The sequence below is a fragment of the Anguilla anguilla genome, chromosome 13 (genome assembly GCF_013347855.1).
Source record: "Anguilla anguilla isolate fAngAng1 chromosome 13, fAngAng1.pri, whole genome shotgun sequence".
In the NCBI taxonomy this organism is placed as follows: Eukaryota; Metazoa; Chordata; class Actinopteri; order Anguilliformes; family Anguillidae; genus Anguilla; species Anguilla anguilla.
Genome location: NC_049213.1, coordinates 35,007,804 through 35,034,150, shown reverse-complemented (window position 1 = coordinate 35,034,150; position 26,347 = coordinate 35,007,804). Strand labels below are relative to the sequence as shown.

At 51.8% G+C, this 26,347-nt stretch overlaps 1 protein-coding gene across 1 annotated transcript in view; it reads left to right on the top strand.

Annotated features, from left to right (window-relative positions):
* Positions 1 to 26,347, top strand: part of LOC118211421 (calmodulin-binding transcription activator 1-like) — a 154,496-nt gene that overhangs the window by 74,565 nt on the left and 53,584 nt on the right. Inside the window, exon 4 of the mRNA XM_035388615.1 lies at positions 2,533 to 2,600. Within this exon, the coding sequence (XP_035244506.1) occupies positions 2,533 to 2,600 (68 nt within the window). The remainder of the gene's footprint in view (positions 1 to 2,532; positions 2,601 to 26,347) is intronic.

The window sequence follows — 26,347 nt, the reverse complement described above, 5'->3', positions numbered from 1 at the left end:
ATGCATAGCTGTTACTGGCCTCTGCATTTCTTTATTTCCGTCTGATTTACAATTATATTAACGTGGAGCGTTTGTATAATTCAGTGTTTTCTGATTTTACTGAAACATTGGCTGCTTGTTGTTGATGATGTCATATTATCCTTCTCACTTTTGCCTGAATAGAGGTGAATTGCATTGAACAGCATGTGCTGTTAGATTAAGGTGTAGATTGTGTCGGCCACAGCGCTGTCACATAGTTACCGTTGCTCTTGCACAGACCGTGCAGCGCTCCGGACTGTCTCACAGGCAAGCCTTCCCCTTGTGGTCAGACCCGGTAGTGCAAGCAGCTCGTTTGTTCATCCATGGCCTGCAAGAACTACACGGATTTCATATATTTATTTAGAGCTTTTTGGTGGAAGATTAACTCCTTTACATGTAACACTGCCGCATATTTTAAATGCCCTGTGGTATAGTACAGAAAACAAACCAATTTAAAAATAAAAAACGGTTTCGAAACGCTTAAAAAACAATAAAAACATTTGATACAACAAAATGTATTCAATAAATCACACTTGAAAGCTCACTTGGTTTTTCCTGCATTCAAAAATAAAAAAATAAAAAACCCCTAAAACTTTTTATTTAAAAAAATATTCCAAAGGTGTCATGAAGGATTTGTTAAAACTCAGTAAAATTAGTCATCGTTAGGCATTTTAATACAAAGTGTTCTGTGTACCCTTGGGAAATAAAAACAAACACATTCTCTTTTTTTCTCTCTGAGAGAATCATCACTGTCAGACAGAATTAACAAGATTTTTAAGCGGTGATGAGTTCGCCTAGCTGCGCTGCTGACGGGAGCGCGGTTGACGTCTTTTTGAAGGGATTCGGCCGAACGAACTTCCTGTGTACGCTAACGCGGAGACGGGCTCTGTTGTGACAACCGGAGAGTTTTTACCGGTCGCGTGGAGAGAGGGGGGGAGAGCAGGAGACCCCCAGCCCTTCCCTCAGGCGGGCAGATTTACTTTTTTTTTTTTTTACAGCTTACTCCGTGTTATTCGCTGCTCTGTTTAAATATTAACGGATAACTGTCATATTTGCTTACGACGTACTGTGCTATGCTGCTGCTGCTGCTGCGAGACCACACGCGCTGCCTGTAGACACAGCTGCAGGAGTTTTCGTGCTGACGGTGCTGTCGCGCCAGGTGATTGGACGTCTCCCCGTGATTGACGGACGGCTCCCTCTTGTCTCCTGGGGGATCTCGAGGGACCTCCCAACAGGTGTCTTTCTGTGTCGCGCGCAGCGGTGGCGCTGGGGCTCTTTTCGGTAGGTGACACATGCTCGGGGGCAGGGGAGGACGTGTTTGCAGTCGCCGGTAATGATTTGTTTTTTTTTTGTCTGTCTGAATCTGGAGTGCCTCTGTTTTTCTGCTGGTTGGGTTGTCAGCTGGAAGGAGGAACCGCGAGTTTGTCAAGCGCGTGACCCCGAGTTTTTTGTTCCGTTTCGTTCTCTTGGAGGTGCACAGTTCCCGGAGTCCTCGGGCGCTCTTTAACTCAGGAAGTGTCCAGACTGTGGCCTGATGGTACTAATTGGCCCCAGCAGTTCTGGGTTTGTTCTGTGGTGGGCAGAGGGAGTATTTAAGGTGTTTTTTTACACTTTAAGAATTTCAAACACACGGCACTAAGAACACTGGTTGCGCTTAGTGATGTAATGCATCAGGTAGTGTTAAGGGGAATAACTGATTCAAGTAGTACAGGCAAACTCACGAATCACATTTTGGCAGTCCTGCTGGGAGCCCTTGAAAGGCCTAAACACTCTCATCCTCTGACAGAACTGTTCTGAAAAATAAAACTGAAAAGAAAATCATGTTTTTTTTTTTAACGCAGTTTGACTGGTGTGTGATGTCAAGGGCAAGCAGTAATGTATATTTAAAAAAACATGTTTTACTTACCAATGAGAGTAAAGAAACAACCCACAAGATGCTGTTGCAGAAGCAACTTGATGTAAAACCTGGGTTTCTGCTCCTTGACGCGTTCGTCTGTAATTCGATAAAAGGTCTCGTGGTCTCCCACTATGACCGGGAATTTTAAAGACGGACTGCCCTTGTGCAAAGTCCTGTCTTTCTTCACTGTGAACCCCTCCTGTAGTAGGGATGACATAGCTCAGGAGGTAAGAGCGGTTGTCTGGCAGTCGGAGGGTTACTGGTTCGATCCCCCACCCTGGGCGTGTCGAAGCGTCCCTGAGCAAGACACCTAACCCCTAACTGCTCCCAACGAGCTGATTAGCCTTTCACTGTTGGTGTGTGAGTGTGTGTGTGAACCGGTGAATGAGAGGCATCAATTGTAAAGCGCTTTGGATAAAAGCGCTATACAAATGCAGTCCATTCTGTAGAACTGTGGGCTGTCATGAGCCGCCATTTCCCGCTGTTCTGGAATGTTCCGTGCTGTTCAGGTCATCCCCAGGTGTCGAGACTTGAAAAAACTTTGGGTGGTGGGGGTTGTTTTTGGTCCCAAAAAAAAAAGGCTCATGTTCTCTTTCTCCTTTTTGCTCTCTCCGCAGGAAATAGCGGCGTACTTGATAACGTTCGAGAAGCATGAGGAATGGCTAACAACGTCGCCCAAAACACGGTGAGTAATTACTCTAAAAATCCCCTCTCCCGGGCTTGATCTTCCATCGCCGCGAACCCCCCCCCCTCCCGCCCGCGCCCCCCCGCCCCCTGAAGTGAGTCGGGGTTTTTATTCCAGGGTTCGGAGATGAAAGGCTTTGGAAATCCCTCCTTCCCATCAGGAGTCGGCGCTCTCCCCCCCCCCCCCCCCTCGACAGCTCGGAGCGGCGGGGTTCAAACGGGCCACCGTCCTTTTCCTCTCTCTCTCTCTCTCTCTCTCTCTCTCTCTCTCTCACTCTCTCTCTCTCTCTCTCTCTCTCTCTCTCTCTCTCTCTCTCTCTCTCTCTCTCTCTCCCTCCCTCTCTCTCTCTCTCTCTCTCTCTCGCGTGTCGACAAGATAACGGAAACGTTAACGGCCCCCTTTATTTTAAAGTCCGAATGGCGAGCCGGGTCCTACTGACGCTACGATGCTCTTTTCCTCGTTCCCTTCGCGCCCAATGGCGTGGCTCTAACGAGCTTCCGTGTCAGTCCGTCAACAACAGGCCCGGAGCCGGAGCTGCGGTTCCTATCCAGGCTCGATTGCTTTGGCCTGGCTGGAGAGCGCCGAGCCCCCCGCAGAGACCGTGGAGTGGCAGATTTGGGGTGCGTTCAGCACGTCAGGACGAGGGCTGCCGTGCCGTGTGGCGAAAAGGGTTAACGGAAATAAATAAAAAATAAAACAAGCACGCAACCGTCCAGACCCACAGCGCAACTCACTTCCGCAGACACGTTTTAGCTGGCACCACCTGCGCATGCGTCCCACTAAACGTCCCTCAAAGGTCATCCATGAGTGAGTGAGTGACTACAGTTTGCCATGCGTAGCCCACCGTGCCAGTACATGTGCGCCGTGGGGAAAACAGAGTGCAGCTGTCTTAGGGACGGAAGCGATTCCTCACGCGAGTCACGCCGACCGCCGCGGTAAACCTGGCTCCCGTCTGGGTCACCTGCCGCGCGTCCTTACACGCCCAGCTGCGCCTCAGCCGTGCCTGCGGCCGTGACCCGCCGGTTTGGGGACGCGCGGCTAATGGGGACACAGACAGGGGCGAGGTCGCTGAGCCTCGCGCGGGTGAGGACGCGATGTTTCGGGAAGCTGAGGGGGGTGGGGTGGGGGTGGGGAGTGTTGTGTTATGACAGTCACCCTTGCCTCAGGTAGCTGGATGCGGTACGTGCTCCAGCACCTGATGTGCGTTACGATGAGCCTCTTGTTCCCTGGGCTGATTGGTTTAAATGAGCCGACCCAGCATGCAGTTTGGCCCCAGCTGGTTGGCTGAGCTGCTCTTGTGTGACCCAGATGGCCCAGGTGACCTGGGGTCACAGTGCCTCCTAGCACTGCCCCTACCGCCCCTTACAGTGGGGAACACTCTCACCCCCTTTTATTCTTAATACAGTGTTTTATATCTGTGCAATACAACTGGAAGACAGAAGGTCAGTTCTCCATTCAGAGCTGTGTGTATGATAGTGCAGCTCTGTGTGTGTGTGTGTGTGTGTGTGTGTGTGTACGTGTGTGTGTGTGTGTGTGTGTGTGTGTGTGTGAGTGTGTGTGTGTGTGTGTGAGTATAGCACACAGCTCCATGCCTCATCTTCCCATCCTGAAACAGAGCGAACGGCCGTGCTCATAAAACTATGGCAGAGGAGAGGAACGTGTCCATTTCGTTTTGTCAATGTTTAATATGGCTGATCTTCTTCATCCCCCTGCTTTTTCTTTTTTTGTTAATACTGTGGGGCTGCTGGGGTGTAATTAGCCGACCCTCATTCATGTGCAAATGTGCACTCGGCCCCTCAGAAGCGTCCCTGGCAGAAGAGCCCTCCTCCGCGCGCCCCTTTGCCCGTGAAGGAGGTCGATAACGGCGCGGCGGCGGAGAGGGAGCGCCGAACGCCGAACACATTTCTCGTGCCCTCGTAGCGCGAAGAAAAAAAAAGGAACGGGCGGGCGATTCTCCGGACCGAATCGTTATCGCCCCCAGAAGGTGAACCGGCACGTCCCGCGGTGACGGTGTGTCTCAGCCCCCGGCTCTGAGGGCTGTCGATGCCGAACGTAATCTAGCGAGAGAGAGAGAGAGAGGTTGCGTTGGGACGAGCTGCGGGTCCGCGCGGCGGAGTCGGGGCGCTCCTACGTTTGGGGAGTAACGCACGGGGGGCTCGTGACGCGATGCGGGGGTGATTTGGAGTTTGGGGGCCGCGGGGGTCCTGAGCGCCGGTCCGTGGACGTGCCGGGGAACGCTGCCGGCGAAGGAGGCTGTGGCCGAGCCGACTGTTCATAGCATGACATGACATAACATAACATGACATAAGACATGACATAAGACATGACATGACATGACATAACATTAATCACTGTTAAATCCATTGTAAAGTTAACTGATTAAAGTTAACCAGCTAAGCTACAGGAGTTGTAAATTGCACATTCCATAAAAGTGAAGAAGCAATCAGCATCTGAAGGCAGATCGACAGTAGGAATATGTAAAATTAACATAACATAACATAATGACGAGAATAGACCATTCAGCCCAACAATGCTCACCATTTGCCTGATTAAACTGTACCTAGTGCTCTGATTACCTACAGACTAGACAGTATCTAACACCGTATCAAGCCTGGTCTTGAAAGAGTTTCTGCCTCTACTACGTGATGTGACCTGGCAGGCTGTTCCACACATTGACTGACTCTCTGCGTAGAAAAAATTCTTCCTAATGTCTGTATGGAATTTACTTTTTTGCTAAATTCCATTTATGTCCCCTTGTTCCGCTAACAGAACTGAGCCTGTTCCTCTGGAGCGTCAGACAAACGCTGCGGTTATGGCCCGGGGGAGGGGGGGTTTCGGGAGGGGGGGGGGGGGCTTGTCGGCGGTCAGGCAGCCGCGTCTCCACAGCGGGGTCAGGCGCTGATTGACGGCGGTCCCGCGCCGCTCTTTGAGGAAAGGTCAAGGGTCGGGGGGTCGGCGTTGAGGGGGTGGGATTGCACGGCCGAGGGCGGTTTGTCATGTGGAGCGCGGGAGGACGGCGGCGCCCGCCTCGGGCTCGGGGGGGGAAAGTGATTAGCGGAGGGTAAGTATCGGGGTCACGCTCGGGCGGCCGGGGCACCCCCGGCCCCTGTTTCCTGGACGGGTTCCGCAGGGACAGGTGCCTCTCTGCGGCGAACGGAAATCCTCTCTCTCCACACGACACAGCGGGACGGGCTGGCTTAGTAGACGCTGATCGGCTCACGAATTCACAAACACGGAGACACGCTCACACGTGTTAATTCACTCAGGCAAAACACGTGCGTTTACAGATGCTAATTCACAGATAAACACACATCGCATGTCTGGATAAAGGGGATCACACACATGTACACACAATGCACACACTAAAGCACTCTTGCACATACAGGCATGCAGAAATACAAGTAAGCGTATGCGCAGTCATGCATGCACATGTTCATTCATGTGCATTATACTTCCATGAAGAGCTGAACACAAACACAACAGCATGCAAATACACACACACACACACACGCACACACGTACACTCACACACTCACACACACGCACACACTCACACGCACACACTCACACACTCACACACACACACTCACACACACACACACACACGTACACACATACACACGCACACACTCACACACACACGTACACACACGTACACACACACGTACACACGTACACACACACACACATAAACACACACACACGTACACTCACACACTCGCACACACACACACACACACACACACGCACACACTCACACACACACGTACACACGCACACACACACACACGTACACACACACGCACACACACACACACACACACACACACGTACACACACACCAGTTAACGTCATGGCCTTTTCTCTCAACTCCACAATGGCAGTAGCAGACTCCCTCAGCCCTCTTGCCAAGTGTGGTCAGCCAGGGGAGAGTAGCCGAGCACCGAGGGATTGATTTGTGCAGACAGTGACATACGTTTTATTTCGAGACAGGAAGTGCAGCTGGGGCTAAAATCGATACGGAGGCGCTCGTGCCGACCGCCAGAGCAGCAGTACAACCGATTCAGGCCGGGGCTGTCAAAGCTGTGAAAATGTTTCCCCAACCGCCCCCTGCCCCCCCCCCCCCCCTCCCGGGTCCCATGCTGGAATTTACACACACCACCGCTTTCCCAGTCAGAGTCCATTTTAGACGAAGCGGTCCGTTTGGTCCAGTGCAAGAGGAACACGCGCATGTGTGTGATTTACCAATGGCATGTCTTACCTTAGCCACACGTTGCTGTGGAAACAGAAGGCCTGCTGCATGTCCACCTCTACGTGGTCTAATGGGACAGTGTGGGACGCTGGGCGGGACACAGGGCTGCTGTCTGGGGGGGTTAAAACTGGGTGCCTTGTCCCGGGCCCTGGAGGAGAGGGGGGGTGGGATCGGGGGGGGGGGGGGGTGTTGGATGGGTAATGGTTGGATGGGGAATTGTGCCCGACAGCCCTGACTGTGGGACAGTTTCCTTTTTTTTTACATTCCGGTACTTTAACTGTCCGGTTTAATAGCAGGCACGTCACTTCCCTTGTCACACTGAGGCTAAAGAAGGCGTCCATTAGCTCCGGTGTGGACTGTGTCTGTCCCGGCTTGATGTGTGGGCTCTGTTATCATGTACCCAGGGTTGCCGGCGAGAAAAGTTATTCCCAGGAAAACTGTTTGTCTGGACAGGAAAGAAAAAGGCAGTTTATGAAACTACCTTTTTGTCGGAACCGTCGAATTGTGTGCTTGATACCTTCCGACTAACTCTCCCTCAGGCTCATTTTCAAACACTAACTGACTTCCTCCCTGGGAAATAGTCCGCTCGTCAGACTTCATATCGAGCTCCGGTTCGACCCGCATGTTAAACGGTATTTGATAAGGTGAACCACTAAATCCCTTTTTGTTAAAAAATAAAATAAATTTTAAAAAAATCCAGAAAGGATGTCCTTTAAAGCTCCTCTGTGGTATAGTATCTCTTTAGAAACGAGATAAGAATTGACAGGAATGTCTGGGGACGTCTTCAGCACAGCGGGGTGGAAGTGTCCGCGGGGTACCAATCACAGATTTGGTTTTTAAAAATCCCCAATGCTACGGGCTCCCAGCTAGCTCGGTCAAGGCGCTCATCGGGAGTGGCAGGTACGCGAAGGGTTAACGGCAGCAGAGTTCCATCAGTGGGACGAGCGAGCCTACCCCATCCAGCGCTCGCTCTCTTCTGTCATCCTTAATAGACTGTAGGGAGTTTTAAAAAAACTCACTGGCTCACAGACGTCGCTGGAGGTACAACCCGGTTATTCCAAATTGGGGAGCGGAAGGGAAAAAGGGCAAAAGACAGAAAGGAGAAAAAAAAAAAGACATTGTTAAAAAACGGTGTGAGCGTGTGTTTACAGGGCTGTTCGTGATGGAAAGAGAGAGAGAGAGAGAGCGAGAGAGAGAGAGAGGGCCCTACTCCATGCCGCGCTAACTCTGTTCTGTCATTCTTCACTGTAGGGAGTAAAATAAAAAAAGAACCTAGCTCGCTGGCTCACAGACATCGCTGGAGGTGTGACCGGTTATTCCAAATTAGGGAGGAAAGGGAAAGTGGAGGTGGGAAGGAACGAGAAAACACTGTTTTAAAAAAAGAAAACAGCGTGCGTGTGTTTACAGCACTGCTGGAGACGGGGGGAGAGAGAGAGAGGCAGAGAAAGAGACAAGTTAGAGTGAAAGAGGGATAGTGTGAGAGAGAGAGAGTGCGAGAGATGGAGAAAGAGAGAGGGAGAGAGTGACAGGGAAGGAGAGATAGAGTGAGAGAGAGAGGGAGAGAGAGATAATGAGAGAGAGACGGGGAGAGAAAGAAGGAGAGAGATTGAGAAAGCAGGAGAAAGATTGAGAGAGCGAGAGAGAGATTGAGAGAGTGAGAGAGTAAGAGAGAGGATGAGAGAGAGAGAAGGGAGTGAGAGAGGGACAGAGAGAGAGAGAGGGATAGCAGGAGAGAGAGTGATAGAGACAGGGAGAGACAGAGAGAGAGAGGGATGGAGTGTGGGCCTGCCCTTCCCTCATCGCGGCGCGGCGCGTGGCGTGGGGGACTGCGGTACGAGCGTGGGGCTCCGTGCGGCTCTCAGAGACGGTGAGGAGGAAGTGGCGGCGGGGCTGAGCGGAACGGAATGGGATGGGATGTACCCGGCGACCGCTCCCCGGCAACCGCTCCCCGGCGACCGCTCCCCGGCAACTGCTCCCCGGCAACCGCTCTGCTCGGGGGCTCCCGAGCGCCGCCCCACACCACGCTGCGTTCCGCCGATATTGAAACCATCAAACAGCGCGGCCCCCCGTCCTCCCCCGGGCTCGCGGTGGCACTCAAAGTCGAGCCGTCCCGCTGGCCGGCCACCAAACCCCCCCGTGCCCCCCCCGCTCCCCGTGCCCCCCCTACTCCCCGTGCCCCCCCCGCTCCCCGTGCCCCCCCCCGCTCCCCGTGCCCCCCCTACTCCCCGTGCCCCCCCCGCTCCCCGCACCGAAATGAAAGCCGCCCTCCCGCATGGCCCCTTCCACAGACGCTTCTTTTATTAAAACCTGCCGCAGTGACACTGGGGCGCCATGACAACAGCAGCAAAATAACCCTGGTGGAAATAAATGGCCCTTTTTATAGAAGGAGGAAGGGCGCTCGTGTGTGTGTGAGGGTGTGTGTGTGGGTGTGTGTGTGTGTGTGTGTGTGTGTGTGTGTGAGGGTGTGTGTGTGTGTGTGTGTGTGTGTGTGTGTGTGTGTGTGTGTGTGTGTGTGTGAGGGTGTGTGTGTGTGTGTGTGTGTGTGTGTGTGTGTGTGAGGGTGTGTGTGTGTGTGTGTGTGAGTATGCGTGTGTGTGTGTGTATGTGTGTGTGTGTGTGTGCGCGTGTGTGTGCCTGTGTGTGAGTGTGTGTGTGTGTGCCTGTGTGTGAGTGTGTGTGTGTGTGCCTGTGTGTGTTAGTGTGTGTGTGTGTGTGAGTATGCGTGTGTGTGTATGTGTGTGTGTGTGCGTGCGCATGTGTGTGCCTGTGTGTGTGTGCGCGTGTGTGTGCCTGTGTGTGAGTGTGTGTGTGCGTGCGTACACGCGTGTGTGCATGTGCATGTGTGCTATCTGCAGGGGTGCATCTGTTATTCTCTTTGTGTAACATGGGAAGGACGCCCTGCCTGCTGTAGAGTTCCGTCACTGTAATGTCAGCAGGTCTGGCACGTTCCGCAGGAGCATGTGTGACTGGGGGGGGGGGGGTGGCAGAGGGGGGAGGCGGGGGTGGGGGGGGGGGGGGCAGGTTCGTGTGGAGTGATTGCGTTTGTGTGGAATACGCTACTTCCTGGCAACCCAGAGGGCTGGCCTCGAGCCAGCTCGGAGAGGAGAGGAGAGGAGAGCGATGGAAGAGAAAGATGAGAGAAAAATATTATGGGAAGTGCTCTCTGCTGCGTCTGTGCGACCTGTAAGGGCGAGGGAAGACTCCGATAAGCAGGAGTTCATAACTCAAAGTTTTTTTTTTACCTCAGCCTGTGCATCTCTACAAAGGAGAGAGACCAGCTGGTTGCAGTTACTGTTGGTAGTAATAATGGCTTAGGAACTGGTCCCATAACCTAGTGGTTCGATTCCTGGGGAGGACACTGCCGTTGTACCCTTGAGCAAGGTACTTGGGTGCAACGTAAATGCTGTGTAAAAGTTCTGTAAGTCGCTCTGGATAAGATCATCTGCTAAATGCCTGTAATGCAATGGTAGTGAACTTACAGGGAGCAGATCCTCATGTTGTGACCTTCTGTGTGCCTTATTTGTCGTATCCCAATAGACACGAAGGAAAATTTTGCCAGTTTTTTGTAGTGTGAATGCAGTGGCTGTCTATACTTTTTTGGCGACATCAGAATTATTCAGGTTAAAATGAAAAAAGAAAACATTTCCTGTTCAGCTTGCCGAAACTATATAATCCGTTTTGTTCTGTTCTGCCCACAACAACGCAGAAACGAGTTGCATTCTGGGAAAATGCCGCGGAGGGGAACAGAAAATAATGGATCACTGTCTGTCTTGTGTAGAATTAGACGAAATATTGCTGCTGTTGTTGCAGTTTTAAATCGGCTAATTTGTCCATGACAACCATATGCACATACCACAAGCCTCTACATTGCATTCAGGCTCTCTAAAACTTGCTGCAGGGAGGGAAAAGTAGAACAACCATTCAAATCTAAATCCTTTTCTGGCATAAAGAATGACTTCTACTTTAAACCAGGAACTTGCTCTTACAATACTTAGAAAAGTTGTTGTGGCGTGTATAAGGATTTTTTACCACACACACACAAACACACACAATGTCTTGCTAAAGAATATCATGGAAATTTGGATTAGAGTAGGTTAGGATCAGGCTTAGGGCTAGGGTCAAAGTTGGTTTCAGGTTTTAGATTCTGTTTGAGGTCAGTGTTAGGATTAGAGTTAGAGCTCTTTGGAATAGGCTGCCCCAAATTAGTCATGGGTCCGGTTAGGGTCAGGTTAGGGTCAGCCTCAGGTTTTGCGGTTACTGTTAGGGTTCGAGTTTGGGTCAGTGTCAGTGTTAGGGTTAGGGTTGGAGCTCTGTGGGATGGGCTGATGGGCAGTGTTGGTGTCTTCCACATTAGTCATGGGTCAGGTTAGGGTCAGAGTTAGAGTTGGGTTTTGGGGTTACTGTTATGGTCCGGGTTCGGGTCAGTGTCAGTGTTAGGGTTAGGGTTGGAGCTCTGTGGGATGGGCTGATGGGCAGTGTTGGTGTGTTCCACATTAGTCATGGGTCAGGCTAGGGTCAGAGTTAGAGTTGGGTTTTGGGGTTACTGTTATGGTCCGGGTTCGGGTCAGTGTCAGTGTTAGGGTTGGGGTTGGAGCTCTGTGCTGGACGAGCTGTCTGTTGCTGTGTTCCTCATTCATCCAGGCCAGTGCCATCTTGTCACAGCAAATCTGTGGGTTTCATCTTAGCCTTAGGTATTCAGCAACCTTCATTACTGCACAGTATGTCTGATGGACTAGGCTGGGTGTTTGTCATGGAAAATATTGGCTGACGTCACAGAGCAGTCACGGTCAAAGTTGTTGAAAATCACGGAAAAATTAAACAAAAAAATGGTTTATTTAATTTAATTTGTTAAATAAACCAATAGTCCTCGTGTGCAGCAGTGGGAAATGATTGAAACAACACACACAAAAACTATAGCAACAGTAACAAGTGCTTGAAAAAAAATCAGTGGGCAGTTGTCACTTGGAACTAACAGTAGAAAATGCATTGATAGGCTTTTTTTGGGTCCATTTTGGTCCATAACAAAATGAAAGTGCATGTTTTTTTCCTTCAATAGAATGTTATGAATGTTATAAGCAGCATACTCAAATTGCATTACTAAAATAATAAAACAAGCTTACCATTTATCTGTTTTTATTTCTTTAAAGCTTGTTTTGGTACAACGTGTCGTAGCTTACGCTGCAAGGTTGCAGTCTTTGATGGAAGGCCTGTTGTCCCTGACAACATTACCATAACGGGAGAAAGAGTGCTTGGCATCAACATTGCTGACAGGGGCTCTCAAACATCTGATTGCAACAACTGACTGCGCTAAGGCTGCGTTAAGGTTGACAGTTACCATCCAAAACTGCCAGAAAGGAACTCAGGGAAAGCACTAAGAATGGGGAGATTGTAGAAATGGCAAAAAAAGAAGAGGCAAACACAGAAATACCAAAAAAAAAAAAAAAATCCAAAAAACATGGAATCCTTGACACCTGCGGGTTCTGCGACAAACATCCAGTCATACTGATAACACCCTACCATAGGACTGCCGACCAATCACAGTTCAGCAGGTCCCAGACCCCTCTCCCTTTCCACAGTCCAATGAAAAAGAGGACGGGGGGCAGAGGGAGAGAGGGGGGAAGGAAAGAAAGAAAGATTGTGAGGGACAGAAGGGGGGATTGGAAGAGAAGGGCGTTCCAAAAAGAGGGGGGCCGCCTGAGAAGCGATGAAGAAGATGGAGTGAGAGAGGTTTGGGAAATGGCAACATGTCAATATGAAGCCGGGAGTGAGTGAAAGGGACAGGGGTGGGGGGGTGGGTGGTGCGGGGTGGAGGGGGGGGAGGGGGCGAGAGGGGGAGAGAGATGATGGATGTGGAGAGGGTGGGAACGGGACGAAGCTGGGCCCAGGGTGGAGGAGGAGGGGAGAGCGAGAGAGAGAGAGAGAGAGAGAGAGAAGGCAGACGGAGGAGAGAAAAATAAAGAGCGGAAGAGAGGATCCAGAGGAAATGAAAGATGGATGCTAAGTGACAGGGAGAGAAAGATGAGCGTGACGAATGGCGGAGAGGGGTGGGAATCGTCTATAAAATATCCAGGGAGCTCGGCCTGGCGCAGCGCCTCCGTAGCCAACCCAACGCTCGGTTCGCCTTCCCGCCAATAAATAACTGCTATTCTCTGCAGAGCCAAACTTGGAGGCTTTGAGCTTGGCCAGAGGCTCCGCTTCAGCACATCGGGGCCTCAGTATGTCAGTGGCCGTTGATTTGTGCTTAGTTATTAGTTCTTAAAAATAGATAAACAAGTAAATAAATAAATACTTTATTCACTACTTGGATGGTCCGATCACAGTTTTTTAAAAAATATATATCCTAGCCCACCGCAGCGACCTCCTTAGTCAGTTCTGGAAGATGCTGACTGACACGCCCGTCCTCAGAAACGTGGGGTAGCCGCCATGGCTGCAGAGAACTTATGCAGTGCGTCCACTGAGCGGTGTTGGTATGGTGTCAGAGGACTTACAAAACTTACTGAGCTGGTGCAGTCAGCCAGGAGGAGAACCCCCCCCCCCCCCCCATCCACTGAAACTATCCACCCTAGATAGATAGATAGATAGATAGACTTTATCAGGAAATTCTTTTTGCATCTTAGAGCTTTAAGAAAACAAGAAAACAAATGACATGAACCACATCACAATACATTCCATCGTGTTTAAAGGACATTTAGCACAACCAGTATTCACCTCCGATAAGACTCAGAGACTCTGGACTCTCGTGATGTTGTCAGTTTCCCCTATCAACCCTAGGTGGCGCTACGAGTAATTATGCATCTACTGGTGGGACTGTGGTACTGGGAAGGGCCACGACTGGATTTGCAGCCAAGGGACACATCTCTCAAGGGCCAATGTGTTAGCCGGATAGGCTACTCTAGGGCCCCAAGCGATGTGATCCAGTTTGATTCGGTATGTGTGGCCTTACATAACTATCAGTGCACGAGCATACTGTCCACTTGCAATGTTATGTTGCATTAATCATCGCACCACCGCTGTGAAGACTCCACACTGTGTTTGACCAGCCTGGCCGCCTTCACTATCCTTGCATCTAAATATTAATGTCTCAATATCACGTCTCCTGCAAAGTCACTTACTGTAGCGATAGGAGGCGGGAGGGCATTATATGGCCACATAATTGCGATGGACGGTGATTGCGAGGAGCCGAAATGAAATGCTTTATGGCGCTGATCCAGGGAGGAGTAAGAGGTAGTCGACGGCTGTAAAAAAAAAAACTGGTAAACAGTGAGGGCGCCTTGCTTTCGGCAGGTGGTGAAGGAGGAAAGAGTCAGCGCCCGGGGCAGCGTGAGGCGGGCGGGCGGGGCGGGCGGGGCGGGTTGGAGAGGGAGCGCCCGCTCGGCATTGTGGGAAAAGGCGCTAATTAAATTAGCGCTCCTGCTCCGTCGCGCCCGCTGCTGGCCGGCTGACAGGCGGTGGAGGTCAGCGGCCAGACTGGCTCCGCCGCGCCCAAAAACACGCCGACAGACGGAGGCCGCGGGTCAGCTGGCACAGCGCCCGTAAAAAACAAATCCCCCCCTCCCATGAAACGTATGGCGCATCTCCTAGTCGTGGACTACGTTTCCCATGAAGCACTTCTGCTTGGCGACTCTCTTCCTTATGAGGCCACCCAAGGTTCTGTGCCCGCCCCTCTGGTCCCCGTGTGGCTCTTTTGCTTCCTGTCTCTGTGTTGTCGTGGGCTGGGCTGTAGAGCCAGCTTTCTCGTGTTGTGCTCTCAGCTCTGAGATCTCGCCAGTTGAACTGGCTTCAGACTCTTGTTTTCATGGATTTGGTCCAGGAGCCGGGCCCCAGTAGCTCCCACTCAGTTTGGGAACAGTCATTCGCCCAGAGCTCAGTGGCGGAGTCCACAGCTTTGCTGGGGTTAAGGTTAGACGCTCCGGTCACATAGAAGTGTCCCGTGACCTTGGGCTATAACCTTGCACCATGGATGCCTCAAATTTGGAGACAAGGACACGGAGAGAGACCATGACTTTCGCAGGCTAGCTTACAGAGAGAAAGAGACCTGCACATAGTAAAACCTGTTCACAGAGGAACCTACCTTCAGGAGGGAAATGCTTGTATAGAGACCTGCGGTCTCCTCGTACAGAGGCTCCCACCAGTTTTTTGGGAGCCCATTTGTTGGTCAGCACTTCTCAGCTCTGGCCTGTTTCAGAGTCATGCCGGAGTTTGCAGGCTAAGGGGGGGGGGGGGACGAGGACGGTCTGCCTCCTCCTTGCTAAAAACCAGTCAGGGTCCTGGCAGTGTCCAGAACAGGTGGTGAGAGCGGCATGTTATGTATAGAGAAGGAGAATACCGTCCTTCCTGTCTGGGTTCCAGAGAGCTGTGTGAGTCATGAAATACGCCTCCTGCCCCGCTCTCCTCTTCCCTCTGCTCCTCCTGCAGGGAATCGGAGGGCAGGGAGTACACAGAGTGATGTATGCCCCCCCCCCCCACCACACCACCCGCACTCCTGTCTCCTGGAGACGTGCCCCCCCCTCGCCCCCCTCCTCGCCCCGTCCCTGGGTAGAGGCGGAAGGCAGCTTTCCCTGCTCGCCCATTACCTCCGAGCAGATGAGAGGATTTGCCTTGTTGACGAGGTGTCATGCCAGCGGGGGGCCGTACGTGTCCTCTCTCTCTCTCTCTCTGCGGATCGAGGATCTGAGACCGGCCCGGGCCTGCTGCCCGCCTCCTCCAGCGGAGCCTTCATCCCCTCCGCCGTCAGCCGTCAGCTCGGCCCGGCCCGGCCCGGGAAGACCAGCTCAGAGCCCGTGGTTTCCCATGATGCAACGCCGAGAGGAATAGCGCGCCGAGAAACGACGGCTCTCGCCTCACTCGGACGTTGAGGTTCTCCAGAACGAGTGTTTGAGACAGCTAATAGCCATCCCAGTTAGTCTATCCCAGCATGCATTGGGCTAAAGGCAGGAATACACCCTGGGCAGGTCGGCAATCCATCATGAGACCCACACACCATTTACTCCCGCACGCATACCTACGGGCAATTTGGAGTCTCCAATTAGCCTAACACGCATGTCTGTGGACTGTGGGAGGAAACCGGGGTACCCGGAGGAAACCCGCGCAGACACAGGAAGAGAGCATGCAAACTCCACACGGAAAAGGCCTCAAGATTCGAACCCTGGACCTTCTTGCCGCGAGGCGACAGTGCTACCCCCCACTGCCGAGCGGGAACTCTGAATCAGAATTCTTAATTCGGACATTAATGCAGAGGGGCCCTCAGAGTGTTTACCTGGGCGCACTTGGCGAGGGCGGGCGTCATGGCGACGGTGCCATTGTTTGCCCCTGTGTCTGAGCCGGCCCGTCAGCTGTCGTGGGGGTGGGGGTGAGGGGGGGGGGGCACCCCGTGCCAGGATGAGCGAAGCGAATTGGCAAACGGAAAGGAAATTACCTTTCTGTGTTCAGCCAATCTTCAGACGAACGTCTTGGAGAAAATCCATCAGGGATCCGTGCAATATATCATAATGTGTTATCGCCCTGATACATCATAATCTTCCTTCCAGTGCCTCAACTCGGGCCATAAATAAGCTTCCTTAAAAAGCTTTATTATGAAGAATAGGGGAGCAAAAGACAAAAAAAAACTAGCCCGTTATAAATTTTGCATCACTGAATTAATGCATGCAAATGTATAAAGTTAATAGATAAATTATTCAAGCTTTTTTTGTGTGTGTGTGTGTGTGTGTTTGAGAAGGAGATAGGAAAAGTGAGGTGAGCACCATTTCAAATTGGAAAATTAATATTCATAACTTTTTTAATGAAGTTACAGAAATGACTGTCAATTCAGGGTTTAACCAAGGTTTAATTAACGACCGTGCAAGGGGGCATCTACTATGCTGAGAGAACCACGGAGAGCAAGACTTATTCATTCAACCGTTCGTTTTAAACCGTTCCACCTGAACACAGCAAAAAGTAATATGTAATCTGCGAGAAAGTATTGATGTGTGTATGTGGAAATAATTAGGGGTTATAAAGAGGTTACTTTGACCTAATATTCAATTCACAGATTCACTGAAATTTAAAGATAAAATGGCTCCTGATACTGTATAATAATCACTAATAACTCATGATGCTCTGTCAGGGCATTCGTCATACCAGCCCTTACAAAGAGATCGTGATTTATTAAAGGTGATCATCTCCTTTTGATGTTCTGGAATGTTCTCTATATTCAGGATGTTGCGACGTGTGACCAGTACATCTGAATAGCTCCCGTGTTCTAACCATTGGCTAACAAATGCCTGCTTTCCCCTCTTTCAGTAAGGCAAGCCCATTATAGACAGCCATACCCCCCCCTCCCCAAAATCATTTGTTTAAATGCCAGAGCTAAATTAGGGTTGGCATCCAGTATGTTTTTCCATATCGCGCTCTTCTTTGGAAGCTAAAGTACACACTGATGAAGATGACTTCTGTATGCAATCGATCCCCTTGCCAATAAGTAATCCTGGCCTTTGCCTTTAAAGATGATTGAGCTTTTAAAAGACAATGGGGGGTTGGGGGGGGGGTGGCGGGGAAGGGGGGGGGGGTGGCGGGGAAGGGGGGGGGTGGGGGTGGGATGGAGGAAGAGCTCGGTGGAAAGCCTAATGCGGCCTCCATCTTAACCCCACTGAGAAGTGCAGCAGTTTGGCAGTGACGTCAGACGCGAGGAGCTTCAATTATTTACCGGCGGCGAGCTCTTCCCCCCGTCACCCACGGGACCCGTAAAATGGCCGCCTTGCTGTAATCAACCCCGCAAGAAATAATCAGAATATGCCCCTGCCCTACTGTCTGTCTGCGACCGGGAGATTCCAAACACCCCATCTTCCGTGATGGAGGGAGGAGAGGGGGAGAGGGAGAGAGGGGGAGAGGGGGAGAGGGAGAGAGGGGGAGAGGGGGGGAGGGGAGGGGGAGGGGGGGGGGAAAGGGGAGGGGGAGAGGGGAGGGGGGAGGGAGGGGGAGGGGGGAGGAGAGGGGGAGAGGGGAGGGGGAGGGGGAGAGGGGAGGGGAGGGGTGGGGGGGGGGGGCCTCCTGGAAATGACAGTCGTATCAGTTGAGAGGCACTTGATGGGAAATTGCTCGGTGAGCGGAGCAGGGCGAAGCGGCGTTCCTCTTAAAGGAGAAACTCCGGTCAGGAATTCAAACGCGACGGGTTTCCGTGATACGAATCGAGCGCTTACACGCCCGAGAGAGCGGGCGAGCGGGAGAGCGAGCGGGCGGGCGAGCGGGAGAGTGAGCGGGAGAGCGAGCAGGAGAGCGGGAGAGCGAGCGGGAGAGCGGGAGAGCGAGCGGGAGAGCGAGCGGGAGAGCGGGAGAGCGAGCGGGAGAGCGAGCGGGCGAGCGAGCGGGAGAGCGGGAGAGCGAGCGGGCGAGCGAGAGAGCGAGCGGGAGAGCGAGCTTTCCGAGCCCCGTCCTGTGAGCCTTGAGCCTCCTGACGCTCCTTCTCCAGTCGATGACATAAAACCCACCGGCTGAAGCTTTTCATTATTAGCTCAGGAAGAAGAGAGAGAGAGAAAAAAAACACCCTGTGAAACGGCTGCTACTTTTCCCCACACACAGCTAGCTTCCCGATCGATCTGAGAATCGCGCAGAGGAGCCTCTCGTGTGGTACGCGCACGGCGACATTTTCACGCTTTTAGAAATCGCGCAAACCAGCCTGTATCGAACGAATTTGCGATCGTCGTTCGGGCTCAACTTTAGCCGGGCTTGACTTTGCGTCCTCCTCCTGTTTTCCCGTTTTGTTCAAGTTCAAGATATCATCACCAATGCACGACACGGGCTTGTGTTCTAAATCTACCGGAGGTGGTCTGGATGATGTTTATTTCTCGAGTTGTTACAACTTCGCCATGTCACAATTTTAAGCACTTCGGCGAGAAAAGGGGTGTTTACATAAAAGTTTAATAATGCGCTAAAGTTGATGGAAACGCAGGTTTCTGTGGTTTATTGATTCAGGTTGCCTGGGCGGGTAAGGTATCACCACCCCGTCCCCTCACCACCGGAGTTCCCCAGGGCTCAGTCCTTGGTCCCCTTCTCTTCTCCATGTACACCAGATCCCTTGGCCCTGTAATATCTGCCCATGGCTTGTCCTATCATTCCTATGCCGACGACACGCAACTCTTTCTCTCCTTCTCCCCATCGGACACACAGGTCCCCGCCCGCATCTCCGCTTGCCTGAGGGACATACAGAGCTGGATGGACAATCACCACCTGAAGCTCAACCCGGGAAAGACGGAGCTAATCTTTATTCCTGCTCTATCCTCTCCCCTCCTCGACTTTTCCATTTCCTTAGGGGACACCGTAGTGACATCATCACCCTGCGCCAAGAATCTCGGAGTGATGATGGACAACAGGCTGTCCCTCTCCAACAACATTGCAGCAGTAACCCGGGCATGCAGATTTTTCCTATACAACATCCGCAGAATCCGCCCCTTTCTCACCACCTACTCAACCCAGCTCCTGGTCCAAGCAATGGTTCTATCCCGCCTGGACTACTGCAACTCTCTTCTGGCTGGACTACCGGCATCTGCCACCAGACCCCTGCAGCTCATTCAGAATGCTGCGGCTCGTCTGGTCTTCAACCTCCCCAGACACTCCCACGTAACTCCCCTGCTCACTACCCTCCACTGGCTGCCTGTTATAGCTCGCATCAAATTCAAAACATTGGTTCTAGCATACCAGGCAGTCAAGGGATCAGCCCCAGCATACCTTCAAAAGATATTCAAACCCTACATGCCAGCCAGATCCCTCCGTTCTGCTACCTCAGGACGCCTAGCACCTCCCCCTCTTCGCACCTGCACTTCCAGAACACGTCTCCTCTCTGTTCTGGCCCCACGATGGTGGAATGACCTCCCTGTGGAGGTCAGAACAGCTGAGACTGTGACCCATTTCAAACGACGACTGAAGACCCACCTCTTCAGGCTGCACCTCTCCCCATCCCTTCCCCCCCTGTAAATGACTAAACTTAGGGTTGTAACTAGGCAGCTGTTTAATAGGTGACTTAGTTGATGCGCCAGTCTTAACGACTATTTGTATTTTTATTTATTTTTATTTTTCCATAGATTGCGTTGTTGCCGTTCTCGTTGTTAGTGTTAATCAGTTTAACCACCAGGGTCCAGGTTGAACTATGCGGTTGTTCCCTGTACTTGGACCGGTACTTCTCTCTAGGGGTTTCGTCATACTTGTTCCTGGTTATGGTTATACACTTTGTTGTACGTCGCTCTGGATAAGAGCGTCTGCCAAATGCCTGTAATGTAATGTAATGTAAAAGTCTGAAATATGGGATTTCATCCACATTAGCATTTGCCATCAAAGACATTAACAGGATTAAAGAAATGTATCTCAATCCCAGATCTGCACGTCATTAAAACGCTGCGTAAAAGGGCGTCGCCGCAGCGTGACCGCGTGTGAGCTGTCAAAGTTTTCGAGAAGATAACAGCTAAGTTTGTGCCGAGCGTGAATGTTGTGAGTTGATTGTTTCTGCCCGCGGATGACGGTCATTTAAACCGAGATGAGCGCCGAGCGTCGCCGTGCCGGTGATGAGCGCCGAGCGGCGCCGTGCCGGTGATGAACGTCGCCGTGCCGGTGATGAACGACGCTGCAGCTGCGGATAAATCACAGAGCGGCGTCGCTTCCCCCCCCCGCTGAGCGCGGCGGCTCTGTTTCCTGCCTGCTATTACCGTATTTAAAAGTCATCCGGGTCGCAGACGCACATACTCGCCATGACGGGGGAGAAGTGCTCAGATCTTTTTCTTTTTCTTTTTTTTCCCATTCGTTCCACAAAAAGCACTATGCCGGTGGTTTCTTGTAAATTCCTGTAAGTCTTCATGCTTTTTTTAAAAGGAACACTGTTGGGGGCGCAGAAGTTTATTCCCGTGCCTGATTTAGTTAAAGAGTTTGACCAGAGCGTTTCCCCTGCCGCAGCGGGACCCTCCGTCCCCCCCGCGTGCCTGTTTCTGTCGTCTCTGTGTGCAGCGTGGGGCGCTTGTGTAGTTTTTTTTTGTTTTTAACGCTCTCCCCGGCTCAGTGGCGGTATTTTCTGCGTTTTTGTGAGACTCTGAGTTAAATTAGGCTGTTCTGCAGACCGCCGTGCCCCCCCCCCATACCCCCCCCCACCCCGCCGCGCTGGGCGGACGGAAACGGAGCTCGCTGTTCCTCCCCGCGCCGGGCCTCCCCCAGACTCAAAAGAGGAGCTGGAGATTGAGCTGTTGACAGACAGGTGGGGGGAGTGGGGGGGATGGGGGGGATGTGGGGGGGGGGGGGGGGGATCTCGACGCGGTCGTGCTGGTTGACCGAGGAGCGTTTTCGTGGAAAGTAATTCATTCCTGAACCCGTACAAACAGCTTTTTTTTCTCTCGCGCCTTTCCCGCGACAGCGTGTGATTGGCCGAGAACTCCCGCCATGAGGCTGGCTCTCCAGGCCTTCCCTCATCACGGAGAGAGAGAGAAAGTGAAGGAGAGAGGGAGAGAGAGAGAGAGAGAGAGAGAGGTGGCTCCTAGCTTCTGCTGGCAACCTGCACTGAACCACAGTGATGTGCAGAAACAGGGTGTTCCCCTCGATGTGCAGAGACAGGGTGTTCCCCTCGATGTGCAGAGACAGGGTGTTCCCCTCGATGTGCAGAAACAGGGTGTTCCCCTCGATGTGCAGAGACAGGGTGTTCCCCTCGATGTGCAGAGATACCTCCTTCCAGAGCAAACGCTGAGCATTCAACAAGACATTCCCTTCTGCTACGCTATCTCTGCATCGGGCATACACACACACGTGTGCACACAATGAGAGAAACGCACACACACACATATGCACACAATGAGAGACACACACACACACATATGCACACAATGAGACACACACACACATATGCACACAATGAGAGACACACACACGCACATATGCACACAATGAGACACACACACACATATGCACACAATGAGAGACACACACACACACATATGCACACAATGAGAGAGAGAGACACACACACACATAAATACTCAATGAAAGAGACACACACACGTATGAACACACACAAACAAAATCCATGCGTTAACAGACAGACATTCACATATGCTGTTACACACAGATTCACACAAACACACCACACACACACACACATACAAACACGTACACGTACACTCACACAGAGCAATGCTTTCAGTATTACAAACGCCCCGGCAGTTTATGGGACTCCTGAAGGGATTGGATGTATTCTACGGGAGCTGATTTAACACAAAATTTGGCAGAGCACACACACAAGTCTAGCACACACACACCCGAGCGCACGCTGTGCGTCCCTCTAACTCATTGTGCCATAATTAGAAGAACATTGTGCTCATGATTATTATTTGCCTCTTTGTCAGAGAAGGGAGAAGAAGAGAGAGGAGAGGAGAGAGAGAGAGAGAGAGAGAGAGAGAGAGAGAGGCGCTCCTGAAATAGTGTGCGGGCCGCCCACTGTTTGAGAGCGAGCCGGGGAGGTAAATCACGCTCACATAAAACCCGCCGCGGACCCGGCCATTAAAGCCGCTCCTTCTTTCCTCTCCTCTGAAGAGGAAGTAAATCTGCGGAGAGGCTCGCCCCACCGCGCGGCCGGCGAGGTTCCAGCGGCTCTCTCTCTCTCTCTCTCCGCGTAGCGGGAACGCCCCGCTGTCCGTGTCCGTCCTCACACGCGTGTCCTTCAGCACACGCGTGTTCGTCTACACGCCTGTCCTTCAGCACACGCGTGTCCGTCTGCACGCCTGTCCAGACTGGCGCTGACTCGGTCTCGTTAAACGTAAACGTCACAGCAGAGCTGTTGAACGAGTAGAGAAGCACAGAAGGAGAGCGAAACGACCTCGAAACGATCTGTCCTCACACGCATATCTGCGTGCAGATGCTTGTCTTTTTATTTCCTGTTAGCGTGTGCCAAACAAGCTTTTTTTTTTTCAGAATGATGATTGATCACACGGCATCGCATCTGTGAGGCGAACCTCTGTTTGGAGCAGACCCTGTGAGGCGTGTGTGTGTGTTTGGAGCAGACCTGAGGCCTAAGGAGCCTAACGCTGTATCACCGCGCTCCGCTCGAGCGTGCCGCGCTGGGGCATCAGAGGCTTCACTAGTGACTGACTTTGAAGCAGCAGTGAGGGTCACCGCATGTGGACACTGCTGCAGCTCGTAATGTTTGGTAATTCTGTGATTCGGAGAGCATTTGGTGGATTTTAGAACAATCGCAGCAGGTTATAAATAATAGAGATGATGATTATTTGAAAAGTAATGTGAGTAATGTGAAAAATTAGACGATGTTCCAGTAATGGAAGTTGGCACATGCAGCCTGAGCTGTGGTTCCAGTACCTCTATGCCACAGAGGTCAACTGTGACATCATTTTTATCAAACTCAAACAATGGCCATCTGTGACATCATTTTTATCAGATTCACAGGATGGCTCTCTGTGACATCATATTTATCAGACTCAAACTTTGGCCATCTATGACATCATCTTTATCAGATTTACATGATGGCCATCTGTGACATCGTCTTTATCAGAATCAAAGGATGGCCACCTGTGACATCATCTTTATCAGACTCACAGGATGGCCTCTGTGTGACATCATCATCGTGAGACTCCACTAAGTTAACAGCAAAGTAGCAGTTGCGCCCACGCTGTCAGCCAGTCAGTCTCGGAGCGCGCTCCTTCGTGTGATGAGATCACAGCGTTCCCCAGCGCTCTCCCGTGACTCACATCCCCTTTCAGCGCTCTCTCTCTCTCTCTCCCTCTCTCTCTCTCTCTCTCTCTCTCTCTCTCTCTCCCTCTCTCTCTCTCTCTCTCTCTCCCTCTCCTCTGGAGATCCGCACGCTTTATTCTGCCTCCGTTCTCCTGTTCCTTTTTGTACAAATGTTTGCCACATCAGAACCTCCCACCAGAGGAGGGAATTTAGGTAATGTTGAGTTGAGCCTCTCCACGGGCGCCCACAGTCAGCCTGAGTGAGTCCTCCTGGCGCCCCCCCACCCCGCCCCCCCCACGCTGGAGCGGGCGGGCAGACGGGGGGGGGCTGGCGCTGTGAGAGGCAGACCCGCGGTGCGGAGGAACCTTTGCTTCGCTCGTTAAGAGCCGCGGCGCGGTGCCCGACAGCCGTCTTTTTAAAGCGTTCTCTTACTCAGGCCGACAGCGAGCACCTCGTGTGCAGCCATTTCTGTTTCTAAACAGAAGGGTATTTACTTACTGGTGAGATTCAGCTCGTTTGTGTCCCTCCAGCTCAAGGGTGTAAAAAAAAATATATAAAAAAGCTTGAGATTCGAGCCTACAACCTGCTGGTGAAAAAACTACCCAGATGTACATGCTGCACTGGCATCTGTTGGTCAGCCTTTTCTTACTAACTGTCCTTTGATGATTAGCCCGCTTCTGGTGCCCCTAGAGTTTTATTCCAGCAGCTCTGGCCTTGGGGGAGGGTGGGGGGGGGGTGTGAGGGGTTGTCCCTCCCAACCCCCGATGTCTCACTGGGCATGCTGAGCCGTTGCCGGGGATGACCATTGATTCCCAGAATGCCTTTTGTTTCTTTCTCTTCTACCAGCAGCTCAGCAGGAATCCAGCAGGGCCTCCATTGAGCCTAATTAAAGATCTGTGATTTAATCCATCTAATTGAGCGGCGGCGATCGGTGGCTGCACGCGCGCGTGTGGGGCGTTATTCCCTGCCAAACGCGGGGTGCTTGAGAAGCTGGCTCATTCAGAAGCCCCGTCTGACTGTCTGCACTGTGCCTGCGCTGCCAGACAAAGGCACAGCTGCCGACAATGGAGTTCAGTCGACTAGCCTTGGGCATTGTGCGTGATGAGACATTGTTAATCAGGGACTACAAATGCGACTGGCGCCTGCATGTGATGTCATCACAAGGCGCCGCATGATCTTACTGGCTCCAGCAGGGTCCAGTTCTTTCTTTTGAGCTCCAGGTAAGCTGGACCTGGGTTCCCTGTCCTGCCTGTTTCCTTAAAGGGATAGTTCCCTTTTTTGATATTATTTAAGTTTAGTGCATGCTTTCAGTTGGCCCAGACAGGTTTTGTGTGTGATGAAGGATATCTTTACGGATACAGATATTTACAGAAGTTTCATATGACCTACTGGCTGATATTTGGGAGATTAAAACAAAAAAGTAACTCCAAGCAACTCCAAAGCAGCTTGTGCAGCAATGTTTCCAGAGGCTGTGCGTATGAACAGAGACATTAATATTGTTTATGAACAATTACAAACCTTAAACGTAATGAGTCTTTATATTGTGCTGATACCTCCTTCCTTGATTGCGTTAGTCTCAGGTTGCACGCACCACAGGAAGTAGTTCTACCCAAAAATAAGATTAAAGGTAATTTTTTAAAGAATAATCGGGCAATATGCGTTATGTGCAACCTCTGGAGGCGTAGCATGGCTGCGCAAGCTGCTTAAGGTGCACTTTCCTGCTTTAGACACTAACCCCCAAATACCCAAAAGCCGCCATTGGTAAGCCAGCGGGTCATCAGAGAACATTCCCCAAACACGTAGACATCACCTCCCTTTTACATCACTCGCTTGCTTTTTGGGGGGGTTCAGGCCTGGCCTTTGGCAAGTTTTTCCTTCTGTTCCTGTGCAAAGCATCTTTGTGACAGTTCTCTGTTAAAAGCCCTATAGCAATAAAATAGATTTGATTTGATCTGATTTGATTGGACGTCCTTCATCGCGCGCGGAGGTCGCCTGGGCCAATCGGGCGCGTTCTCAGAAGGAGATTAGCGGTGATGGCGGCCATGTTTCAGACGCGGGCCGCTGCCATGCTGGGGGGAGGGGTGGTCGCGCACACGGGGCCACCCGCTCCGTCGCCGTGCCGACAGCAGCACTCTCCCACTCGCAGCCTCTCTCTGGAGCAGGGGGCCGGTGTACACAAATAAATAAATCAGCTCTCAATGACACCGAAACACACACACAGATACACACACAGTCACACACATACACACACACTCACATACGCACACACGCATACCCACACACAGTTGCACACTCTCTCACACACCCACACACACACAGTTGCACACACACACTCACACACACACACACCCCTCTTTGCCACTTTGATCCTCCTTTTGTTGTCGATTCTCACACCACTGCGTGTCAGGAGTGCCTGCCTGTTTGAGAAAAGCAGATTTAATTAGGATTATCTTACATTCTTTATTTATATGCGCAGAACCCCCTTTTCCGACGGCACTCTGCCTGTAATTTAAATGCACCTGTTTTGGGGCTCTATTTATAGGCCTTGCATTTATAGCGCCGGTGTAACTGAGGTAAAGTGTGCGGGGACGCCGAGGAGCACCGAACACGCGTACCGCTAAGTCTATCCGGCGCTACCGTTGCGTTGCGCTGAAGATTCCATTACAGCCTCCGGGTTGCCAGATTCGGCCGTGATTCAGCCCTGATGTGCGCGGTGGTTATGGTGACCTTCTGTCCCGCCTGACCGTTTAGCCTGGACAGCGCTGGCGACGGCCTTCCGGCCCTCGGGCCGTTTGGGATGGGAGCACGC